General features: G+C 45.7%; 1 protein-coding gene across 2 annotated transcripts in view; it reads right to left on the reverse strand.

Annotated features, from left to right (window-relative positions):
- LOC137324572 (clathrin heavy chain linker domain-containing protein 1-like) overlaps positions 1-22,064 on the reverse strand; it is an 88,253-nt gene that overhangs the window by 51,975 nt on the left and 14,214 nt on the right. For both annotated transcript variants that reach the window (XM_067989013.1, XM_067989012.1), the window contains exons 7-8: positions 21,770-21,876; positions 18,777-18,951 (exon numbers count right to left, since the gene is read on the reverse strand). In XM_067989013.1, coding sequence (XP_067845114.1) covers positions 18,777-18,951; positions 21,770-21,876 — 282 coding nt within the window. The remainder of the gene's footprint in view (positions 1-18,776; positions 18,952-21,769; positions 21,877-22,064) is intronic.

Consider the following 22,064-nt stretch of genomic DNA (forward strand, 5'->3'; position numbering starts at 1 on the left):
AGGAGGCACAGGGAACTGAGCAAGAGGCCATATCCCATGAGGGCCTTCAGGCAATGCCACTCTTACCTCCTGCTGAGCGAGCATCAGTGCGTCCGAAGGCTGAGGTTCACCAAAGAGGTTGTGACGGAGATCTGTCACCTACTGCAGCTACAACTATAGCCTCAGCATTGCCTGTGGCTATCAAGGTAACCATGGCACAGAACTTCTATGGCTCTGGATCCTTTCAGGCCTCTGCTGAAAAGGTTGTGAGCTGAGGGAGATGTGGGAAATAAGAAGGAGCATTAGATATGCAGAGACCCCCTTAGTCGGGACCTCCAGTGGCCACGAGTGCAACGACGGCCCGGCCAATGATCCGCAGAACCGTCTCCTCCGGGGGGGTGAGGACATATAAACGTGCCTGTCCTCCTTCAGGTCTTGCCTGCTGCCGACTGTTATGCGCCACCTTACCCTACAAGACAGAGGGAAGTGTGTCAGTGAGTATCCTGCAACGTGTCTGGGTGATGTGCCTGTCATGGTCGAATAGCTGCCAGTGTGTGTGACCTATGAGTGGTGGTTGTGTGGCTTGCAGGTGTGGTACTATGTGAAGGTGAGATGCAGCATCTGAAGTGCAGCGTTGCATACCGATGCGCAGCGTTTGTTGGTGGGTGGATGATGGGAGTTGTCGTGCGTGGAGCAGTTGGTACGATTTGCCACTAGACACTTACATTCACTCACCTTGACCCCTCGTGTCAAATCAATGAACTTTTTTCAGCACCGCACACAGTGCTCCTGGCATTCACCTCTTGGACCACTCCCTCCCGCTGCCTGCGCAGCTGGTGTCTGGAGGGTCTCCTACCACCCTGCGGGTACAGGATAGCCCTCCTTTCGTCCACTCCCTTCACCAGGGTGTCCAGTGCGTCGTCCAAGAACCTTGGTGCGTGCTCTCTTGCCAGTCCAGCAATCCTGCTGGCCATCCTGCACTGCTCTCATTGACTGTGCACCTCCCCTTTAAGAGGTGCAGGCTGCCTTTAACTAGTGCTGGCTACGCCCCATTTCGGACCTCCAGATTGTGCGTGCAGCCTCAACAGCGCAGGTAGCAGTGGCTACATGTAGAAATCATGTTAATAACCAGGCAGCACAAATCTCACGTGCTGCCTGCAACGGAAACACCGGGCGTGGGTTAATCGCGGACGCAATACCCGCACCCGGATTCAGAGATTATCAAATATAACCCGCTTTGTGCCCTCCTCACAGCTTACTTTCTCACCTAGATTTGTATTGTCAGCAAACTTGAATACATTACACTCGGTCCCTTCAACTAAGTCATTAATATAGATTGTAAATAGCTGAGGCCCAAGCACTGATCCTTGCTGCACCCCACTAGTTACAGCCTGCCAACCGGAGAAAGACCCATTTATTCCTACTCTCTGTTTTACATCCGTTAACCAATCTCTCTATACATGCTGAAATATTACCCCCAACCCCATGAGCCCTTATCTTGTGTAACAACCTTTTGTGTGGCACCTTTTCAAAAGGCATTCGATAATCCAAATATACTACATCCACTGGTTCTTCTTTATCCAGCCCAACGAGGAAGGAGGCATTGCTGGGCTTGGTTCCAGGGACTGAGGTGGGCCAAGTGGAGCAAGTGTCAGTGGGGGAGCATTTAGGGAACAGCAATTATAGTATTAAAAGGTTTAGAATAGCTATGGAAAAGGACATGGACCACTCTAAAGTAAAAATACTCAATTGGAGGAGGGCCAATTTCAATGGGATGAGAACAGATCTGGCCCGGGTAAATTGGAATCAAAGATTGACAGGCAAAACTGTAAGTGAACAGTGGGCGGCCTTTAAAGAGGAGATGGTTCGGGTACAGCCTAGGCACATTCCCACGAGGCAGAAAAGTAGGGCAACTAAAGCCAGAGCTCCGTGGATGACAAGAGATAATGAGTAAGATGAAACGGAAAAAAGGGCTGTATGACAGATGTCAGGTTGATAACAAAAGTGAGAACCAGGCAGAATATAGAAAGTTCAGAGGGGAAGTGAAAAAGGAAATAAGAGGGGCAAAGAGAGAGTATTAGAATAGACTGGTGGCCAACATAAAAGGGAATCCAAAAGTCTTCGACAGGCATGTAAACAGTAAACGGGTAGTAAGAGGAGAGGGGGGGGGGCGATTAGGGACCATAAAAGAGATCTACTCATGGAGGCAGAGGGGATGGTTGAGGTGTTAAATGAGAACTTTGCATCTGTCTTTTCCAAGGAAGAAGATGCTGCCAGAGTCTCAGTAAAAAAGGAAGATATAGTTGAGATACTGGATGGGCTAAAAATTGATAAAGAAGAGGTTCTAGAAAGGCCAGCTGTTCTTAAAGTAAGTCAGTCACCCAGAGCGGATGGGATGCATCCTAGGTTGCTGGGGGAAGTAAGGGTAGAAATTGCGGAGGTACTGGCCATAATCTTCAAAATATCCGTAGATACGGGGGTGATGCCAGAGGACTGGAGAATTGCAAAAAAGGGTATAAGGATAAACCTAGCAACTATAGGCCAGTTAGTTTAACCTCAATGGTGGGGAAACTTTTAGAAATGATAATCCGGGACAGAATTAAGAGTCACTTGGATGAGTGCGGATTGATTAGGGAAAGCCAGCACGGATTTATTAAAGGCAAATCGTGTATAACTAATCCGATAGAGTTTTTTGATGAAGTAACAGAGGGTAGATGAGGGCAATGCAGTTGATGTGGTGTATATGGACTTTCAAAAGGCATTTGATAAAGTGCCGCATGGTAGGCTTATCATCAAGATTGCGGCCCATGGAATAAAGGGGGCAGCAGCAACATGGATACAGAATTGGCTAAGTGACAGGAAACAGAGAGTAGTGGTGAACAGTTGTTTCTCGGATTGGAGGGAGGTGTACAGTGGTGTTTCCCAGGCGTCAGGGCTGGGACCACTGCTTTTCTTGATATATTTTAATGACTTGGATTTGTGTACAGGGCACAATTTCAAAATTTGCAGATGACACAAAATTTGGAAGGGTAGTAAACAGTGAGGAGGGTAGTGATAGACTTAAGGAGGATATAGACAGGCTGGTGGCATGGGCAGACAAGTGGCAGATGAAATTTAATGCAGAAAAATGCAAAGTAATACATTTCAGTAGGAAGAACGAGGAGAGGCAATATAAACTAGGGGGCACAACTCTAAAATGGGTACAGGAACAGAGAGATCTGGGGGTATATGTGCACAAATCATTGAAAGTGGCAGGGCAGGTTGAGAAAGCAGTTAAAAAAACATACGGGATCCTGGGCTTTATAAATAGAGGCATAGGGTACAAAAGTATGGAAGTCACGATGAACCTTTATAAAACACTGGTTCGGCCACAACTGGAGTACTGTGTCCAATTCTGGGCACCGCACTTTAGGAAAGATGTGAAGGCCTTAGAGAGGGTGCAGAAGAGATTTACTAGAATGATTCCAGGGATGAGGAACTTCAGTTGTGTGGATAGCCCGGAGAAGCTGGTGTTGTTTTCCTTGGAACAGAGAAGTTGTGAGGAGGTTTGATAGAGGTATTCAAAATCATGAAGGGTCCAGACAGAGTAGATAGAGAGAAACTGTTCCCAATGGCAGAAGAGTCAAGAACCAGAGGACATAGATTTAAGGTGATTGGCAAAAGAACCAAAGTTGACGTGAGGAAAAGCTTTTTTTTTTAAACACAGGGAGTGGTTAGGATCTGGAATGCACTGCCCGAGGGGGTAGTGGAGGCAGATTCAATCATGGCCTTCAAAAGGGAACTGGATAAGTACTTGAAAGGAAAAAATATGCAGGGCTACAGGGATAGGGCGGGGGAGAGAGTCTAGCTGGATTGCTCTTACATAGAGCTGGCACGGACTTGATGGGCCGAATGGCCTCCTTCCGTGCTGTAACCTTTCTATGATTCTATGATCTACCATGCTAGTTACATCCTCAAAAAACTCCAGTAGATTTGTTAAACACGATTTCCCTTTCATAAAACCATGTTGACTCTGCCTAATCATATGATTTCCTAAGTGCCCCGTTACCACGTCCTCAATAATAGATTCAAGCATTTTCCTATTGATGTCAGGCTAACTGGCCTGTCATTTCCTGTTTTCTCTCACTCCTTTCTGGAGAAGCGGTGTTACAATTGCTACCTTCCAATCCACAGGGGCCATTCTAGAATCTAGGGAATTTTGGAGGATCACAACCAATGCATCCACCATCTCTACAGCCACCTCTTTTAAAAACCTAGGATGTAGACCATCAGGTCCGGGAACTTTTTAAAAAAAAATTATTCATTCATGGGTTGTGGGCATCATTGGCAAAGCCAGCATTTATTGCTCATCCCTAATTGCCTTTGAGAAGGTGGTGGTGAGTCACCTTCTTGAACCGTTGCAGTCCGTCTGGTGAAGGTACTCCTAGATAGGGAGTTCCAGGATTTTGACCCAGCGACGATGAAGGAACTGCAATATATTTCCAAGTCAGGATGGTATGTGACTTGGAGGGGAACATGCAGGTGGTGGTGTTCCCACGCACATGCTGCCCTTCCAGGTGGTGGAGGTCGCAGGTTTGGGAGGTGCTGTCGAAGAAGCCTTGGTGAATTGCTGCAGTGCATCTTGTAGATGGTACACACTGCAGCCACGGTGCACCGATGGTGGAGGGAATGAATGTTTAAGGTGGTGGATGGGATGCCAATCAAGCGGGCTGCATTGTCCTGGATGGTGTTAAGCTAGGTGTCCTTTGTGCTAGGTATGACTCCAGCCACTGGAGAGTTTTCCCCCGATTCCCAGTGACCTCAATTTTACTAGGGCTCCTTGATGCCACACTCGATCAAATGCTGCATTGTTATCAAGGGCAGTCGCTCTCACCTCACCTCTGGAATTCAGCTCTTTTGTCCACGTATGGACCAAGGCTGTAATGAGGTCTGGAGCTGAGTGGTCCTGGTGGAACCCAAACTGAGCATCGGTGACCAGGTTGTTGGTGAGTAAATGCCGCTTGATAGCACTGTCGACGACACCTTCCATCACTTTGCTGATGATTGAGACTAGACTGATGGGGCGGTAATTGGCCGGATTGGATTTGTCCTGCTTTGTGAACAGGACATACCTGGGCAATTTTCCACTTTGTCAGGTAGATGCCAGCGTTGTAGGTGTACTGGAACAGCTTGGCTACAGGTGCAGCTAGTTCTGGAGCACAAGTCTTCAGCACGAGAGCTGGGATGTTGTCGGGGCCCACAGCCTTTGCTGTAACAAATACATTCAGCCGTTTCTTGACATCACGTGGAGTGAATCGAATTGGCTGAAGACTGGCTTCTGTGATGGTGGGGATCTCGGGAGGAGGTCAAGATGGATCATCCACTCGGCACTTCTGGCTGAAGATAGCTGCAAACCCTTCAGCCTTGTCTTTTGCACTCACGTGCTGTAGTCTGTCATTATTGAGGATGGGGATGTTCACGGAGCCTCCTCATTTGTCGGCTTTTAGTCCCATTAATTTCTCCAGTACTTTTTCTTTACTAATATTAATTACTTTAAGTTCCTCACTCTCATTAGCCCCTTGGTTCCCCACTATTTATGGTATGTTTTTTGTGCCTTCGACTGTGAAGTCAGATTCAAAACATTTGCTTAACATCTCTGCCATTTCCTTATTCCCCACTATAATTTCTTGTGTCTCAGCCTCTAAGGGACCCACGGTTACTTTCACTACTCTCTTCCTTTTTACATACTTGTAGAAGCTCTTACAATCTGTTTTTATATTTTATGCTTGTTTATTCTCATATTCTATTTTCTCCCTCTTTATCAATTTTTTGGTCATCTTTTGCTGGTTTCTAAAACTCTCCCAACCCTCAGGCTTACTACTCTTCTTGGCAACATTATAAGCCTCTTCTTTTAATCTAATACTATCCTTAACTTTTTTAGTTAGCCACGGATGGATCACTTTTCCCGCGGGGTTTTTATCCCTTAATGGAATGTATATTCATTGAGAATTATGAAATATTTCTTTAAATGTTCACCATTGCTTATATACCATCATATCTTTTAATCTAATTTCCCAATCAATCTTAGCCAACTCACCCCTCATACCTGTGTAATTGGCTTCGTTTAAATTTAAGATACTAGTTTCGGACTTCAGTATGTCACTCTCGAACTCAATATGAAATTTTATCATAATATGATCACTCTTCCCAAAAGGATCCCTTACTATGAGATTACTAATTAACCCTGTCTCATTGCACAAGACAAGATCTAAAATGGCCTGTTCCATGGTTGGTTCCACGAGGTATTGTTCTAGGAAACTGTCTCATATGCATTCCATGAACTCGTCCTCCAAACTACTTTTGCCAATTTGATTTGCCCAGTCTATGTGAAGATTAAAGTCCCCCATAATTATTACATTATCTTTGTTACAAGCTCCTATTATTTCATGATTAATACTCTGTCCAACAGTATAACTACTGTTAGGGAGCCTATAAACTACTCCCACCAGAGTTTTCTGCCTCTTATTATTTCTTATCTCCACTGATTCTATTTTCTGATCTTCCAAGCCAAGATCCTTTCTCACTGCTGCCTTTATATCATCCTTTATTATCAGGGCTATCACCACCCCCCCGCCACCCTCCTTTTCCATTTTGTCTGTCTTTTCAAAAATATTTAATTCCCAACCTTGGTCACCCTGCAACCGCGTCTCAGTAATGGCTACTAGATCAAACCCATTTATCTCTATTTGTGCCATTAATTTGCCTATCTTGTTACGAATGCTTAGTGCATTGAGATAAAGCATATTCAATTTTAACCTTTTACTATTTTTCCCTGATTTGACCTTTATTACCATTAAACTCTCTATCCCTTCCTGACACCCTCTGCTTATCTTTACCCAAATCACTACACTGCTCTAGGACCTTGACTTTTCTCTTTAGATTTATAAATTTACCCTTACCTGAACCCTTCCCCCCGCTTCTTAGTTTAAAGCCCTATTTACCACCCTAGTTATCTGATGCGCCAGGACACTGGTCCCGGCCAGTTTAAGTGGAGCCCCGTCCCAACGGAACAGTTCCCTCTTCTCACTAGTGGTGTCAGTGTCCCTTGAATCTAAACCCCTTCCTCCCACTCCACTCTTTGAGCCATGCATTTAACTCTCTGATCTGTTTGACCCTCTGCTAATTTGCATGTGGCTCAGGTAGTAATCCAGAGATTATTACCTTTGAGGTTTTGCTTATTAATTTGGACCCTAACTCCTCAAACTCCCTCAGCAGAACCTCGTTCCTAGTTCTACCTATGTCGTTGGTTCCTACGTGAACCACGACAACTGGATTCTTGCCCTCATGCTCCAACTTCTTCTCCAGCTGCGAGGAGATAACCCTGGCACTGGGCAGGCAACACAGCCTTCGGGACTCTCGGTCACGGTTGCAGAGAACAGTGTCTATCCCCCTGACTATACTATCCCCTACCACTACCACATTCCATTTTACCCCCCCTCCACTTAAATGGCCTCCTGTACCATGGTGCCGTGGTCAAATTACCCATCCTCCTTGCAGTCTTTGTTCTCATCCACAAGGGTAGCAAGTATCTCATGTCTGTTGGACAAGGCCAAAGGCTAAGGCTCCTCCATCACTGCAATCCTGGTCCCCATACCTGCCCGTCTCACATTCACAATCTCCTGTCCCTGACCACAGACCAAATCTAAACTACTACCTAACCTAAAGGGTGTGACTGCCTCCTGGATCAAAATGTCCAGGTAACTGTCCCCCTCCATGGTGCATCGCAATGTCTGCAGCTCGGACTCCAGCTCAAGAACTCTTGAGCCGAAGTTCCTCGAGTTGCAGAACCTTACTGCAGATGTGGTTGCTCGGGATCTCACTGGTCTCCACCAACTCCCACATGCTGCAGTTACGACACACCACCTGCCCTGCCATCCCTATCTAACCTTGTTTTATATACTTAATTGGTTAAAGTTTTCATTCACTCGATATTTTTAATTTTACTAACAAATTAGTTTATCTAGTTTAAGTTATTAATTTAATGAAGTAATAGTTATAGTTTCCCAGCTCTTGGTTTAAACTTCTGCCCTAGCTTAGAGAGCATAAAAAAACAGTAATACTTATCAACCAATCACCTGCCTGCTGTCCTTTGACATCACTCCTTGATTATTTTTTGTTTTTGATTTCACTGAAAACTGCCGCCACTTTTTAAATCTTCCCCTCAGCCTCTCCAGTGATGCTCCGCGCTGCCAATTCTGCTGCTGACACTTTTTACATCTTCTCCTCAGCCTCTCCCGTGGTGCTCTGCGCTTAGTTCATCAGTTCACTGGGAGTATGACACAGGAATGCTCATGTTGGCAGGGGTGGGGGGTGGAAGATGAGGTTTCAAAGTTTAAGTGACATTGTTTGACATTAAACATCAGATATGTCTTCCTGCAACTCCAGTGGAGCTGGCAACTCCTCAGCATAAGGTTCATTCTCACCATCTTCTGGGCCTTCCTGACCCTCCCTTTGCACCGTCACTCTCCCAATTTCATAATTGTGCAGCATACAATACACCAGTATTATTTTGGATACCTTTTCTAATATATATTAGACCTCTACAAATACTATAGTGAAATTTTTGTTTTAGCATGGGTATTATAAGCTCTATTTGTATTCTTGTGGAGGCACATGTCTCATTATATTTTCTGTTGCATTTCATAGATTCCATTTACTGTTGTCATCAACCATGGCTTGATCAGGTTTCCTTGATCACTTAGGATCCATCATTAAATATTGATGGGGCTGTTGTCTCATGTAGAATAAATGCATCATGGCAGCTTCCACGCTTGCACACAACTTTGGACGTTAATGGAGTGGAAGCCCTACTTATTCATCAATCCTATAGCATCTACATCGGTTTCATTGATGAGGTACTGCAATCTTGGAAACCTGGTTACTCCGAATAAGTGAAGAGCCCTCTCTTGCTGATGGTCATTTTCCTTCAGAAAAGTGATGAAGTTCTTCACCATGGCAAACAATGAATCAGTGACCTGACATATGCTGCAGTGTATTAAAGACTGGCCAATTGCGCAGATGTTAGCTGAGGAAGCTTGAAAAGGTGCCAGTTGCACAGAAGTTGAAGGCATTGGTGATTTTTACCCCCACTAGGAGAGCCATCCAAGTTGTAGATGAGGTTTGGAACTTCTGACTGTAGAAACAGCAAAGTTCTGAGACTGCTTTCCTAGTGAGATGTAAATGGTAAAGACAGAGCTCCTTGGACATTTTCCTTGGTAGCAGAGGATCCACTCAGCCCACATATGATGCAGGTGCATCTGTCTCTACTTATGCCTGTAGAACTCCCTCATCCTCTAGCTCCCTGAAAGCAAGAGGAATTCCCAAAGGAATGCTCATCAAATGCAGCAGGGACTGTATCCATTCAGTGGGTTTTCCCCTGAACGAAGAAGAAAAAATGGAAAAAAAAAATCCTTAAAAAAAGAGGCTGCAAAAGCCAAACCAAAATGGCCAAAGAAAAACACATTCACTGTCACATGCTGAAACAGGGACATTGGGGGTTATATTGAATAACACCCAAAAACGGGCACTGGGGGCGCGGTGCGCAATTAACCCACACCCGTTAGTTGCTAAACAGGCAGCAAGTAGCATTCGTGCTGCCTGATGATTTCAATGATAGCTGCATGCAGCCAGCTCTACCTGCACCGTTGATTGGCTGCACGCATCAGCAGGGGTCCCCCATATCGGGAGTGGCTACCACTACTTAAAGGCAGCCTGCACCTCTTAAAGGGGAGGTGCACTGTGGCTGTAGGAAGTGATGCGAGAAGTGATTGCTGGGCTGTGATAGTTGGACGAATGACTGCGAGAGAGCATACACCAAGGTTCTCTGATGATGCACTAGAGGCCTTGGTGCAAGAGGCGGACAGAAGGAGGGGCATCCTATATCTGCAGGGAGGCAAAAGGCCCTCCAGACATATGCTGAAGAGGCAGTGGGAGGAAGTAGTGGACTAAGTCAATGCCAGGAGCATAGCGCCAAGAACATGGATGCACTGCAGGAAGAAGTTCAATGGTTTGACACGAGTGGTCAAGATGAGTGAGTTCAACTTTCAAGTGGCATATCCTACCAACTGCACCACTAGCCTCATCCACTGCTCAATGCACTACACCACCTCCCCCGAATCACCCACTTACCAACAAACTCTTTCAATGAGTACTTAACTCGTCAAATCAGATGCTTCATCTCACCCTCGCACATTACCGCTGTTGCAAGCCACACACCCACAACTCTCAGGTCACACACACTGGCAGCTATTCAACAATGCACATCACCCAAACATCTTGCAGGACACTCACTGACACACTTCCCCCTTTCTTGCAGGAGAAGGTGGCGCATAACAGTAGGCAGCAAGAAAGAACTGGAAGAGGACAGGCACGCTTACACGTCCTAACTCCCATGGAGGAGACAATGCTGGCCATCATTGGAAGGGCCGTGGCCACTGGTGGTACTGAAAATATCAACGCTGATGGTCTCTGCATACCTAATCCTCCTTCTCGTTTCCCACATCTCCCTCAATCTTTTCTGACTCATTGTAAACAATTTTACAACACCAAGTTATAGTCCAGCAATTTTATTTTAAATTCACAAGCTTTCGGAGATTTTCTCCTTCCTCAGGCAAATGTTTCAAGAGCTCCTTGAAGCCTACGCATTTATACATATAGAACAATACATGGTGTTTACAGACTGCCCCTGCAACTGCCCGTTGCCAAGGCAATCACCGTGTTCAGACAGAGAGGTGTCACCTGCAGAACCCCCGAATACACATTCAACAAAAAAACAAACAGGGAAAAAAAACAGAGAAAAAAAACACAGAGAGAGGCAGAAACAACCGGAAGGTAGAGAGAGCCAGCAAATGACCCATTATATTAAAAACAGATAACATTTGTTCGATGGAGGGGTAACGTGTAGCGTGACATGAAACCAAGATCCCGGTTGAGGCCGTCCTCATGGGTGCGGAACTTGGCTATCAATTTCTGCTCGACGATTTTGCGTTGTCGTGTGTCTCGAAGGCCGCCTTGGAGTACGCTTACCCGAAGGTCGGTGGATGAATGTCCATGACTGCTGAAGTGTTCCCCGACTGGGAGGGAACCCTCCTGTTTGGCGATTGTTGCGCGGTGTCCGTTCATCCGTTGTCGCAGCGTCTGCATGGTCTCGCCAATGTACCATGCTCTGGGGCATCCTTTCCTGCAACGTATGAGGTAGACAACGTTGGCCGAGTCACAGGAGTATGAACCATGCACCTGGTGGGTGGTGTCCTCTCGTGTGATGGTGGTATCTGTGTCGATGATCTGGCATGTCTTGCAGAGGTTACCGTGGCAGGGTTGTGTGGCGTCGTGGACGCTGTTCTCTTGAAAGCTAGGTAGTTTGCTGCGAACGATGGTCTGTTTGAGGTTGGGTGGCTGTTTAAAGGCGAGTAGTGGAGGTGTGGGGATGGCCATAGCGAGGTGTTTGTCCTCATTGATGACATGTTGAAGGCTGCGGAGAACATGGCGTAGTTTCTCCGCTCCGGGGAAGTACTGGACGACAAAGGGTACTCTGTTGGTTGCGTCCCGTGTTAGTCTCCTGAGGAGGTCTATGCGATTTTTTGCTGTGGCCCGTCGGAACTGTCGATCGATGAGTCGAGCGTCATATCCCGTTCTTACTAGGGCGTCTTTCAGCGTCTGTAGGTGTCCATCGCGTTCCTCCTCGTCTGAGCAGACCCTGTGTATTCGCAGGGCCTGTCCATAGGGGATGGCCTCTTTGACGTGGTTAGGGTGGAAGCTGGAAAAGTGGAGCATCGTGAGGTTGTCCGTGGGCTTGCGGTAGAGTGAGGTGCTGAGGTGCCCGTCTTTGATGGAGATTCGTGTGTCCAAGAAAGAAACTGATTCTGAGGAGTAGTCCATGGTGAGCTTGATGGTGGGATGGAACTTGTTGATGTTATCGTGTAGTCTCTTTAGTGATTCCTTGCCGTGGGTCCATAGAAAGAAAATGTCGTCGATGTATCTGGTGTATAGTGTTGGTTGGAGGTCTTGTGCAGTGAAGAAGTCCTGCTCGAACTTGTGCATGAAAATGTTGGCGTATTGGGGTGCGAATTTGGTCCCCATGGCTGTTCCGTGTGTTTGGGTAAAGAACTGGTTATCCTTTCCCACTGGGAGAGTGGCGGTGGTGCCATGGAAGACGAACCTGCTGTCCTCTCTCAGGATGACAGCATTCCTGCTCCCACCCCGTCACTCTGCCCATGCCCTTGCTGTTGCCTGTCAGCCTAGACTTCTGCAGCGCAGGCTGAGATGGTGCAGTCTGAAGCCAGGCCAGAGCTGCTCGAGGTCATTCTCCAAAGCCATCTGCAACTGGTTTCTGACTCAGGTGCTGCAGATGGTGTAAGCATTCACATCTTACTTTCTCCTCTCCCCTCACCACAATTCAACCAATGTCCCTTTGCCATTTCAGATATCCAAGAACTGGAACCTGCCCAATCAGAGGAGGCAGAGGAGGATGACAGTGATGATGAAAACACACCGTCACTCGATCTTATACTTGCAGCCACCAGCGCAGAGACTAACACAGCACATTGTTTAGAGGCTAGGATAGGAGGGATCTGCACGTGGTGAGACATCAGGCACAAGTGTGCAGGAGCCAGGGCAGGGGGGGGGGGGGGGAGAAAGAATAGCACAAGTGCCAGCTCGCTGGAGGGTGAGATCGCACACTAGTTCTGCTGAAGAGGAGACAGATGCGACTCTGATGGGCCAGGCTACAGAAGAAGACTGATGGGCGTAAACAACCAAATGCTTGGTGCACTGGAAAGTGTTCCAGAAGGTCTGAGCACAATGTCAAGGAGCATGGAGAAGTCCAGCTCCAACTTGGCACAGGGCTTTGCACAGAGCTTGGAGCCCATCCTTTCCCACTGGGAGAGTGGCGGTGGTGCCATGGAAGACGAACCTGCTGTCCTCTCTCAGGATGACAGCATTCCTGCTCCCACCCCGTCACTCTGCCCATGCCCTTGCTGTTGCCTGTCAGCCTAGACTTCTGCAGCGCAGGCTGAGATGGTGCAGTCTGAAGCCAGGCCAGAGCTGCTCGAGGTCATTCTCCAACGCCATCTGCAAGCCCCTCAATTGAAGGTCAGCAGCTTTCCACCACCCATGCTCCAGCCACTAGGGATGCACCCCATAGGAGCACTAGGAAAGGTAAAGGCACACGGGCGACTGGTACTAAGGGACTGCGCAAGGGTGAATTGTCTCATTTTGTTTGCATCATTTCATGCATTAATTTATAAATGTGGATTTGAATTTGTATTCAGTGGTGGTTTTTATTTCTGCCATGAGCTGAGGGAGGAAGCAATATGTAATCACAAGGAGGACGATTTGGTGGTCATGTGAGAGAGGAAAGGTAAGGAGTGTGGGACTGTTGGTGAATGGAGAGGTGAGGTTGAGATTACTGCTATTGCTCATTAATAATCTGATCACGCAGAGCCCTGGCAGACAGAGCCTGTCTACTTTGTAGCCTCCCTGCCTCTTCCTCCACTTCCTGCAGCACATCCTCCTCCTCCGCCTCTTCCTCCTCCTCTGCCTCAGGTCCTCGCCTGACAGGCGGTGGCAAGAGCTGTTCCCTCATAATGGCGAGGTTGTGCAGTATGCAACGACATATCTTGATACCTGCTCAGCTGAGTACTGCAGGGCTCCTCCAGAGCGGTCCAGGGAACTGAAGCATTGCTTGAGGACGCCTATGGTGTGCTCTAAGATGTTCCTTGTGACAGCATGCCTCTTGTTGTAGGCCTGCTATGCACTATGAACCATTTCATGAGGGGATAACTCTTCTCGCCCTTTAGCCAGCCTTTGACTTGCCGTGCTGGTTGAAATATAGGTGGCATAGAGGACTGTGGACAGAGGCCACAGAATGAAGGAATATAGGTGGCACAGAGGACTGTGGACTGAGGACGGAGGCCGCAGCATGAAGGAATATAGATGGCAGAGGACTGTGGACAGAGGCCACAGAATGAAGGAATATAGGTGGCACAGAGGACTATGGACAGAGGCCGCAGAATGAAAGAATCATGACTGTTGCCAGGATAGCAAGCATTGACCTGCATGATGCGCTGCGTGTGGTCACATACCAACTGCACATTGAGGGAGTGGAATCCCTTTCTGTTCATTAATATGGTCGAATTCAGATGTGGAGCATGCATGACAATATGCGTGCAGTCAATGGCACCCTGCAATGGGGAAGCCTGCAATGTGAACAAACCCTCATGCTCACTCCTGCTGCTTGTCTCTGGCAAGAGCCTCAGTGACCTCCCTTGTACAGCAGTGCACTGTAAAGTGCGAGATGTTGCTTATATCTCCAGCAGTAGTCTGAAAGGAGCCGTAAAAATTAAGCGCCACGGTTACCTTGACAGCCAAAGGCAATGCTGTCCTTGCCCTGCTTTGAGGCTGCAGCAGTTAACAAATTTCAGTCACAGCCTCTTTAATGAGCCACAGAAGACTGATGCATTGGTCATTGCTGAAGTTGAGGTAAGAGAATGGGTCCCTGAAGACCCTCCCTAGATATGGCCTCCTGCTGAGTGCCCTGCTCCTCCTCCTTCTTCTTCTAGCAGCTTGTCCTGCACTGCATGGCCTCTCTTCATTCTCCCAGTCATGTTCAATTACCAGAGGAAGCCCTAGCAGGCCACCGATGTCAGGAAGCAACTTTTATCAGCATTTTAAATGCCACTTAAAGTACTGCAAACCAGCCAGACCACTTACTTTAGAATATTGAAACTTTATCCAAGTATAGGAAACAACTAAAAACACAGAAAACTGCATCAGCAGCCAGAATAAATAATCCAGCAACTAACCTGTAAGTACTTCATGATCCCTTTAAATAGCGCTGGTGAGGCCTTTAAGCCCTCATGCCCTTTAAGTCCTGTTCAGCTGTGCGAGGCTAAAACAGGCCGTTGGCTGAAGCGTGGAGTTCCAAAATGTCGCCGGCTGCTTCAAATCAGTGATGCACACAGATGCGTGTCATAATCTCCCAACTCTACATGCTGCCGGGGGGCGTGGTGCACGCGCGCAAATCCCGTTACCAAGATGGCGTCCTGCGCACTTCACATCGGAAGTGGAATCCTCTCGGACGCCATTTTCGGGACTTAGGTGTTAGCGTAACGCCTACAAAATGGACGCTGCACGGCCTAATTTCACCCCCATACACCTTTAAGACCCTAATTTCTGAAGGCCAGGAAGTCAGTTTCGAAGTGTGCCTATTTTATACAGGCACACAGTAATGACAGAGTTTCAGTTGCCGCCATTGGAAATGCGAGGGCGGCAAGCAGTGCCCTAATTAGCATATTTTTGTGACCTCCTGAGTCCCCAGGAAATACGTCCACAGATTTCTATCCAATGACTTCTTGCTGATGGGCTGATTCATAAAATTATGATTCTCTAATTATCATTCCATAATATTTAAACCTTTCTTTTGCACTGATCTATGTTGTCATACTTAATGTAGCGCTACGTATGCTGATTATTGATGTGGTTAATATTCAAAAATAAAAGTTAAGAAGCTGGATATGAAGTAGTTAGTTAATAAGTACTCTTTCTTTGTCCCAAAGTTCCAACTTCCCATTATTATATTAAGTGTATAATTTCTTGTTATTTCAAATGCTGTCAGAAATCTTACATTTAATGCTTCTCTTGGTATCTTCATATTTTTACCTGGTTTCACTTTACGCAATTAGTTTACCCAATCCTCTTGTCTACTAGATTTCTTTTATGCTTTAAAATTCATACTGCTTATCCAAAAGTGTTCTGTGCATTAGTTCATCCACATTGGCCTTTATTGCCCTTTTAATTCATTTTGACATGAAATAAGTATAAACAGAAAATATGTCCTTTGTTTAATGTATGATATTGCTATGTTTTATACCCCTTAGGGCCATTAATTTCTCTAGCTAGTTCCTGCAATATTTATGCTTTATACACTTTCCAAACTCATTGCATACTTTGCACATCTGTCAATGATAATGCATTGAATACCTCATTATTCCACTGTGGTTTCCACTTGTAGTGAAAAAGTCACAGTGCTGGGATTTCAAATATAGAATTTCCTCCTGCCAGGAGGACGCAAAGAGGCTGCAAAAGGGATACAGACAGGTTAAGTGAGTGGGCAAGATGGTGGCAGATGGAGTATAATCTGGGGAAATGTGAAATTATCCACTTTGGTAGGGAAAATATAAAAGCAGAATTTTTTTTTAAAAAAAGGTGAGAGACTAAGAAATGTTGGTAGTCAGAGGAATTTGGGTGTCCTTGTACACGAATCACAGAAAGTTAACATGCAGATAGAGCAAGCAATTAGCAAGGCAAATGGTATGTTAGCCTTTATTGCAAGGGGGTTGGAATATAAGAGTAAGGAGGTCTTGCTGCAATTGCATAGGGCTCTGGTGAGACCACACCTGGAGTACTGTGTACAGTTTTCGTATCCTTATCTAAGGAAGGATATACTTGACTTAGAGGGGGTGCAATGAGGGTTCACTAGATTGATTCCTGGGATGGAAGGGTTGTCCAATGAGGAGAGATTGAGTAGAATGGGCCTATATTCTCGAGTTTTGAAGAATGAAAGGTGATCTTATTGAAACGTATAAACTGTTAGAGGGCGTGACAGGGTTGATGCACGTGAGTGCAAAAGACCAGGCTGAAGCGTTTGCAACTATCTTCAGCCAGAAGTGCCGAGTGGACGATCCATCTCGGCCTCCTCCCGATATCCCCACCATCACAGAAGCCAATCTTCAGCCAATTCGATTCACTCCACGTGACATCAAGAAACGGCTGAGTGCACTGGATACAACAAAGGCTATGGGCCCCGACAACATCCTGGCTGTAGTGCTGAAGGCTTGTGATCCAGAACTAGCTGCGCCTCTAGCCAAGCTGTTCCAGTACAGCTACAATACTGGCATCCACCCGACAATGTGAAAAATTTCCCAGGTATGTCCTATCCACAAAAAGGACAAATCCAATCCGGCCAATTACCGCCTCATCAGTCTACTCTCAATCATCAGCAAAGTGATGGAAAGTGTTGTCAACAGTGCTATCAAGCAGCGCTTACTCACCAATGCTCAGTTTGGGTTCCGCCAGGACCACTTGGCTCCAGACCTCATCACAGCCTTGGTCCAAACATCGACAAAAGAGCTGAATTCCAGAGGTGAGGGGAGAGTGACTGCCCTTGACATCAAGGCAGCATTTGACAGAGTGTACACCAAGGAGCCCTAGTAAAATTGAAGTCAATGGGAATCAGGGGGAAAACTCTCAGTGGCCGGAGTCATACCTAGCGCAAAGGAAGATGGTAGTGGTTGTTGGAGGCCAATCATCTCAGCCCCAGGACATTGCTGCAGGAGTTCCTCAGGGCAGTGTCCTAGGCCCAACCATCTTCAGCTGCTTCATCAATGACCTTCCCTCCATCATAAAGGTCAGAAATAGGGATGTTCGCTGATGATTGCACAGTGTTCAGTTCCATTCGCAACCCCTCAGATAATGAAGCAGTCCGTGCCCGCATGCAGCAAGACCTGGACAACAGCCAGGCTTGGGCTCATAAGTGGCAAGTAACATTCGCACCAGACAAGTGCCAGGTAATGACCATCTCCAACAAGAGAGAGTCTCACCACCTCCCCTTGACATTCAACGGCATCGCTGAATCCCGCACCATCAACATCCTGGGGGGTCACCATTGACCAGAAACTTAACTAGACCAGCCATATAAATACTGTGGCTACAAGAGCAGGTCAGAGGCTGGGTATTCTGCAGCGAGTGACTCACCTCCTGACTCCCCAAAGCCTTTCCACCATCTACAAGGCACAAGTCAGGAGTGTGATGGAATACTCTCCACTTGCCTGGATGAGTGCAGCTTCAAAAACACTCAAGAAGCTCGACACCATCCAGGACAAAGCAACCCGCTTGATTGGCACCCCATCCACCACCCTAAACATTCACTCCCTTCACTACCGGCGCACCGTGGCTGCAGTGTGTACCATCTACAGGATGCACTGCAGCAACTCGCCAAGGCTTCTTCGACAGCATCTCCCAAACCCGCGACCTCTACCACCTAGAAGGACAAGGGCAGCAGGCACGTGGGAACAACACCACCTGCACGATCTCCTCCAAGTCACACACCATCCCGACTTGGAAATATATCGCCATTCCTTCGTCGTCACTGGGTCAAAATGCTGGAACTCCCCACCTAACAGCACTGTGGGAGAACCTTCACCACACGGTCTGCAGCCGTTCAAGAAAGCGGTTCACCACCACCTTCTCAAGGGCAATTAGGGAGGGGCAACAAATGCTGGCCTTGCCCACATCCCATGATCAAATAAAAAGAAATGTTGAGAGGCTGTTTCCCCTGTCTGGAGAGTCTAGAACTAGAGGTCATAGTCTCAAGATAAGGGGTCGGCCATTTAGGACTTAGATAAGGAAAAATTTCTTCACTCAGAGGGTCGTGAACCTTTGGAATTCCACACCCAGAGGGCTGTGGATGTTCAGTCGTTGTGTATATTCAAGACTGAGATTGATAGATTTTTGGACACTAAGGGAACAATGGGATATGGGGATAGGGCGGGAAAGTGGAGTTGAGGTAAAAGATCAGCCTTGATCTTATTGAATGGTGGAGCAAACTTGAGGGGCTGTATGGCCTACTCCTGCTCCTATTTATGTTCTGCTCTAGTTCCCATTTTTTGTTCGCTTGTGGTATACACAACTGTGTCCCCTACCCCTGGCACAGCAGTAACAGTATTTTTAATAATATGATTCCAATTAGTTTAGAGTATTACCTCTGTTGTATGACCCAGTGTATGACCAGATCCAGTCGGTTTTGCTTCAGTGCACATTTTACTCCCTCTAGTGCCATCTTTGCATTAGGTAGATGTCTGACAGCAGAAAAGGAGCTCATTACAGCTTCAAAGAAATGCAGGAGAGGAGAAGCAGTCCCTTCATATTCCGTAACAGCTGAGAGAGAAAAATGTAATACGTAAGCAGTTACATCAAAGAACAAAGTGCACCTTCTTGCACAATTGTTTTGCATTTTAAAACCATAGATAGGAGTCTGAAAAAGTCTCCTAGAGTTAACAGAGTTAGGATGGAGGTTTTGCATCTTTGACTAGCTGCTTATTAGTTCTGAATCTCAACTGTATCATTATGAGGAGGCACTGAGCACAAGCCATATTCTTCCTCACACAGGAGCGATAAATGTAGTACAAGACAGACTGCTCACACAAATCTCAATGAACAGCTTAGGCAGATGCTTGGAGGCCCTCTATGGTGGGGAATGACATATGGCATTTGGCCTAGGAAGGCCTCAGAAGCAGAAAAAGAAAATGCATTTTAAAAAGTTTTAAAAATTAAATGATAAAAACTCATTATTAATGGCCAAACCAACCAGCTGGGTTCTGTAGCCTAGTAACCCAGAAGTTGTAAGGTCAAATCCCATCATAGCAAGTTGTGAAATTGAATTCAATAAGAACATAAGAAATAGAAGCAGGAGGTAGGCCATTTGGCCCCTCGAGGCTGCTTCGCCATTCAAAAGATCATGATTGATCTTCTACCTCAATCCACTTTCCCACCCTATTCCCATAGCCCTCGAGTCCCTCAGTGTCCGAAAATCTATCGATCTCAGCCTTGAATATTCTTAATGGCTGAGTATCCACAGTCCTCTGGAGTAGAGAATTCCAAAGATTCACAACCCTGAGTGAAGAAATTTCACCTCATCTCGGTCCTAAATGGTCGACCCTATATCCTGAGACTATGACCCCTAGTTCTAGACTCTACAGCCAGGGAAAACAGCCTCCCAGCATCTACCTTGTCAAGCCTTCTAAGAATTTTATACATTTTAATGAGATCACCCCTCCTTTTTCTAAACTCCAGGGAATATAGGCCCATTCTACTCAATCTCTCCCCAAAGGACTACCCTCTCCCCAAAGGACTACCCTCTCATCCCAGGAATTAATCTAGTGAACCTTCTTTGCACCCCCTCTAAAGGTAAATCTGATAATTTGTGGGTTAGCATCAGAAAATGACCATGATGTCTGCTGGATTGTTGTAAAAACCCAATTAATGTCCTTCAAGGAAGGAAACTTGCCACCCCTACCTAGTCTGGCCTACATGTGACTCCAGTCGCACATTATATGATTGATTCTTAATATCTTCAGGAAAACTAGTGATCGACAATAAATACCATCTTGCCAGTGTTGTCCATATCCCAGGAACGAATAAGGAAAAAGTAACTACATAGCAAATTGTTATTAACTAAAATATGTTTAACTATAATGAAACAACAATCGCAGGTGCATTTTAGATTCTAGCCCCAGGTTTACAGATTAAATGCTAATCCGCTGATTAAAAGCAAATATATGTGCCAGCCTTCACTGATCTCTAGCAAGGTTGGACTTTAAAATAGTGTGTGTGGTGAATCAAGATTGGGTGCTTAGTTATAGCAGGCCTCCTGAACATCTTTGATAGTGGGAATTTTACAGTATATTTAAGAATTGGAACAGTGTTTTTTGCTTGGATTGTAATTTACAATGAAAATTAAAAGCTACGTAACATTAAAAAGCATGCCCTAAGCTCTTTTTTTTTAAAAAAAAAGGTCTAGCCTGCATCCCTCTCCTACATATGCACTGTATTTACAGCAGGTGATTCTCTTCACATATGTATAACTCACCTGATTCTAACTTGACATAATAAAGCCTTTGAAACAGCACGGGAAGAATCAACCAAGTTGATAGAAATAAAAATCAACTTTGTTGAGTGTAACTGAACAAAATTAATTTGGTCAGAGACCATTTAACTTTTACTAAAGCACAAAATTATGACCAAGTGCTAGCCTGCACCTTTCCTTATCAATGTGCCTGCAAGCAGCAAGAAAACTAGCGCAAATCATGGAACTTCACCATCACCACTATTTTAAATTGGGGGGGGGGGGGGGGGGGACAGAAACAGAACTATTATAATTAGCTTTCAACTGTTCCAACAAGAGTCCAGGCGGAGTTGTGCAAAAGTGGCGTGAATAATGCCGTAAGTAACTTAGGACATAAATTCGCATTAAGAACATAAGAAATTGGAGCAGGAGTAGGCCAATCGGCCCCTCGAGCCTGCTCCGCCATTCAATAAGACATGGCTGATCTTATTGAATGTAGACTTTGGAGGACCTATTATTTAGGTCAATAAAGTAGCTATTTTAAAGAAGCCATGGTACTTTAATACAATGTGAAGAGCTGATATTGAAGATATTATTGAAGCATTTCTGTTAACTATTAAAATATTTTCAGATATACTGAGTGATTTTTAGAGATGTTCTATAAAATCTAAATACGCAAATATTGTAAGCAAATATTTCAGCAGAAGTAGGAGTATATTACTCAATCTTTCTTGATAATGCTACATTTGTTAAACTATTGGAATATGCCAATTTTAAAATAAGATGATAGAACCATAGAATGGTTACAGCACAGGAGGCCATTCGGCTCATCGAGCCTGTGCTGGCTCTTTGTAAGAGCAATCCAGTTAGTCCCATTCCCCCGCTCTTTCCCCATAGCCCTGCAAATTTTTTCCCTTCAAGTATTTATCAGATTCCTTTTTGAAAGCCACGATTGCATCTGTTCCACCACCCTTTCAGGCAGCACATTCCTTTTTTTAAATAGATATATTCCTTTAATTTCTGATCTTGAAAGACTATGAGGAAACACAAATAGCTGATGTAGGATTACCTTTTCCCATTTTAATGGCTAGAAGCATAAAACACAGCAATGAACAAAAAAACAGAACTGACCCTTAAACTTTTCCATGACCTCCATATTATGAAGGATTCCTCTGGGACAATTTGCTACATGTATTGCAGCTGCCTTGTACTGTTTATCTTCAAACAGTTCATTAAATCTGGAAGAAAAGTGGAATTTTCAGTTAGAAACAAGAGGATATTCTCGCTAAGGCCTCAGGCCTACACCCTACAGTCTCTTGTTTAAAACCTTACGGTCCTGTATCCCTTTTGTCCGTTAATTCTGACGCCAGGAAATAGAGTGGCAGTCTCACTCTGTCTGGTGCAGGGATCACCAACAGGCCTGTTA

This window comes from Heptranchias perlo, chromosome 8, assembly GCF_035084215.1.
Source record: "Heptranchias perlo isolate sHepPer1 chromosome 8, sHepPer1.hap1, whole genome shotgun sequence".
NCBI lineage: Eukaryota > Metazoa > Chordata > Chondrichthyes > Hexanchiformes > Hexanchidae > Heptranchias > Heptranchias perlo.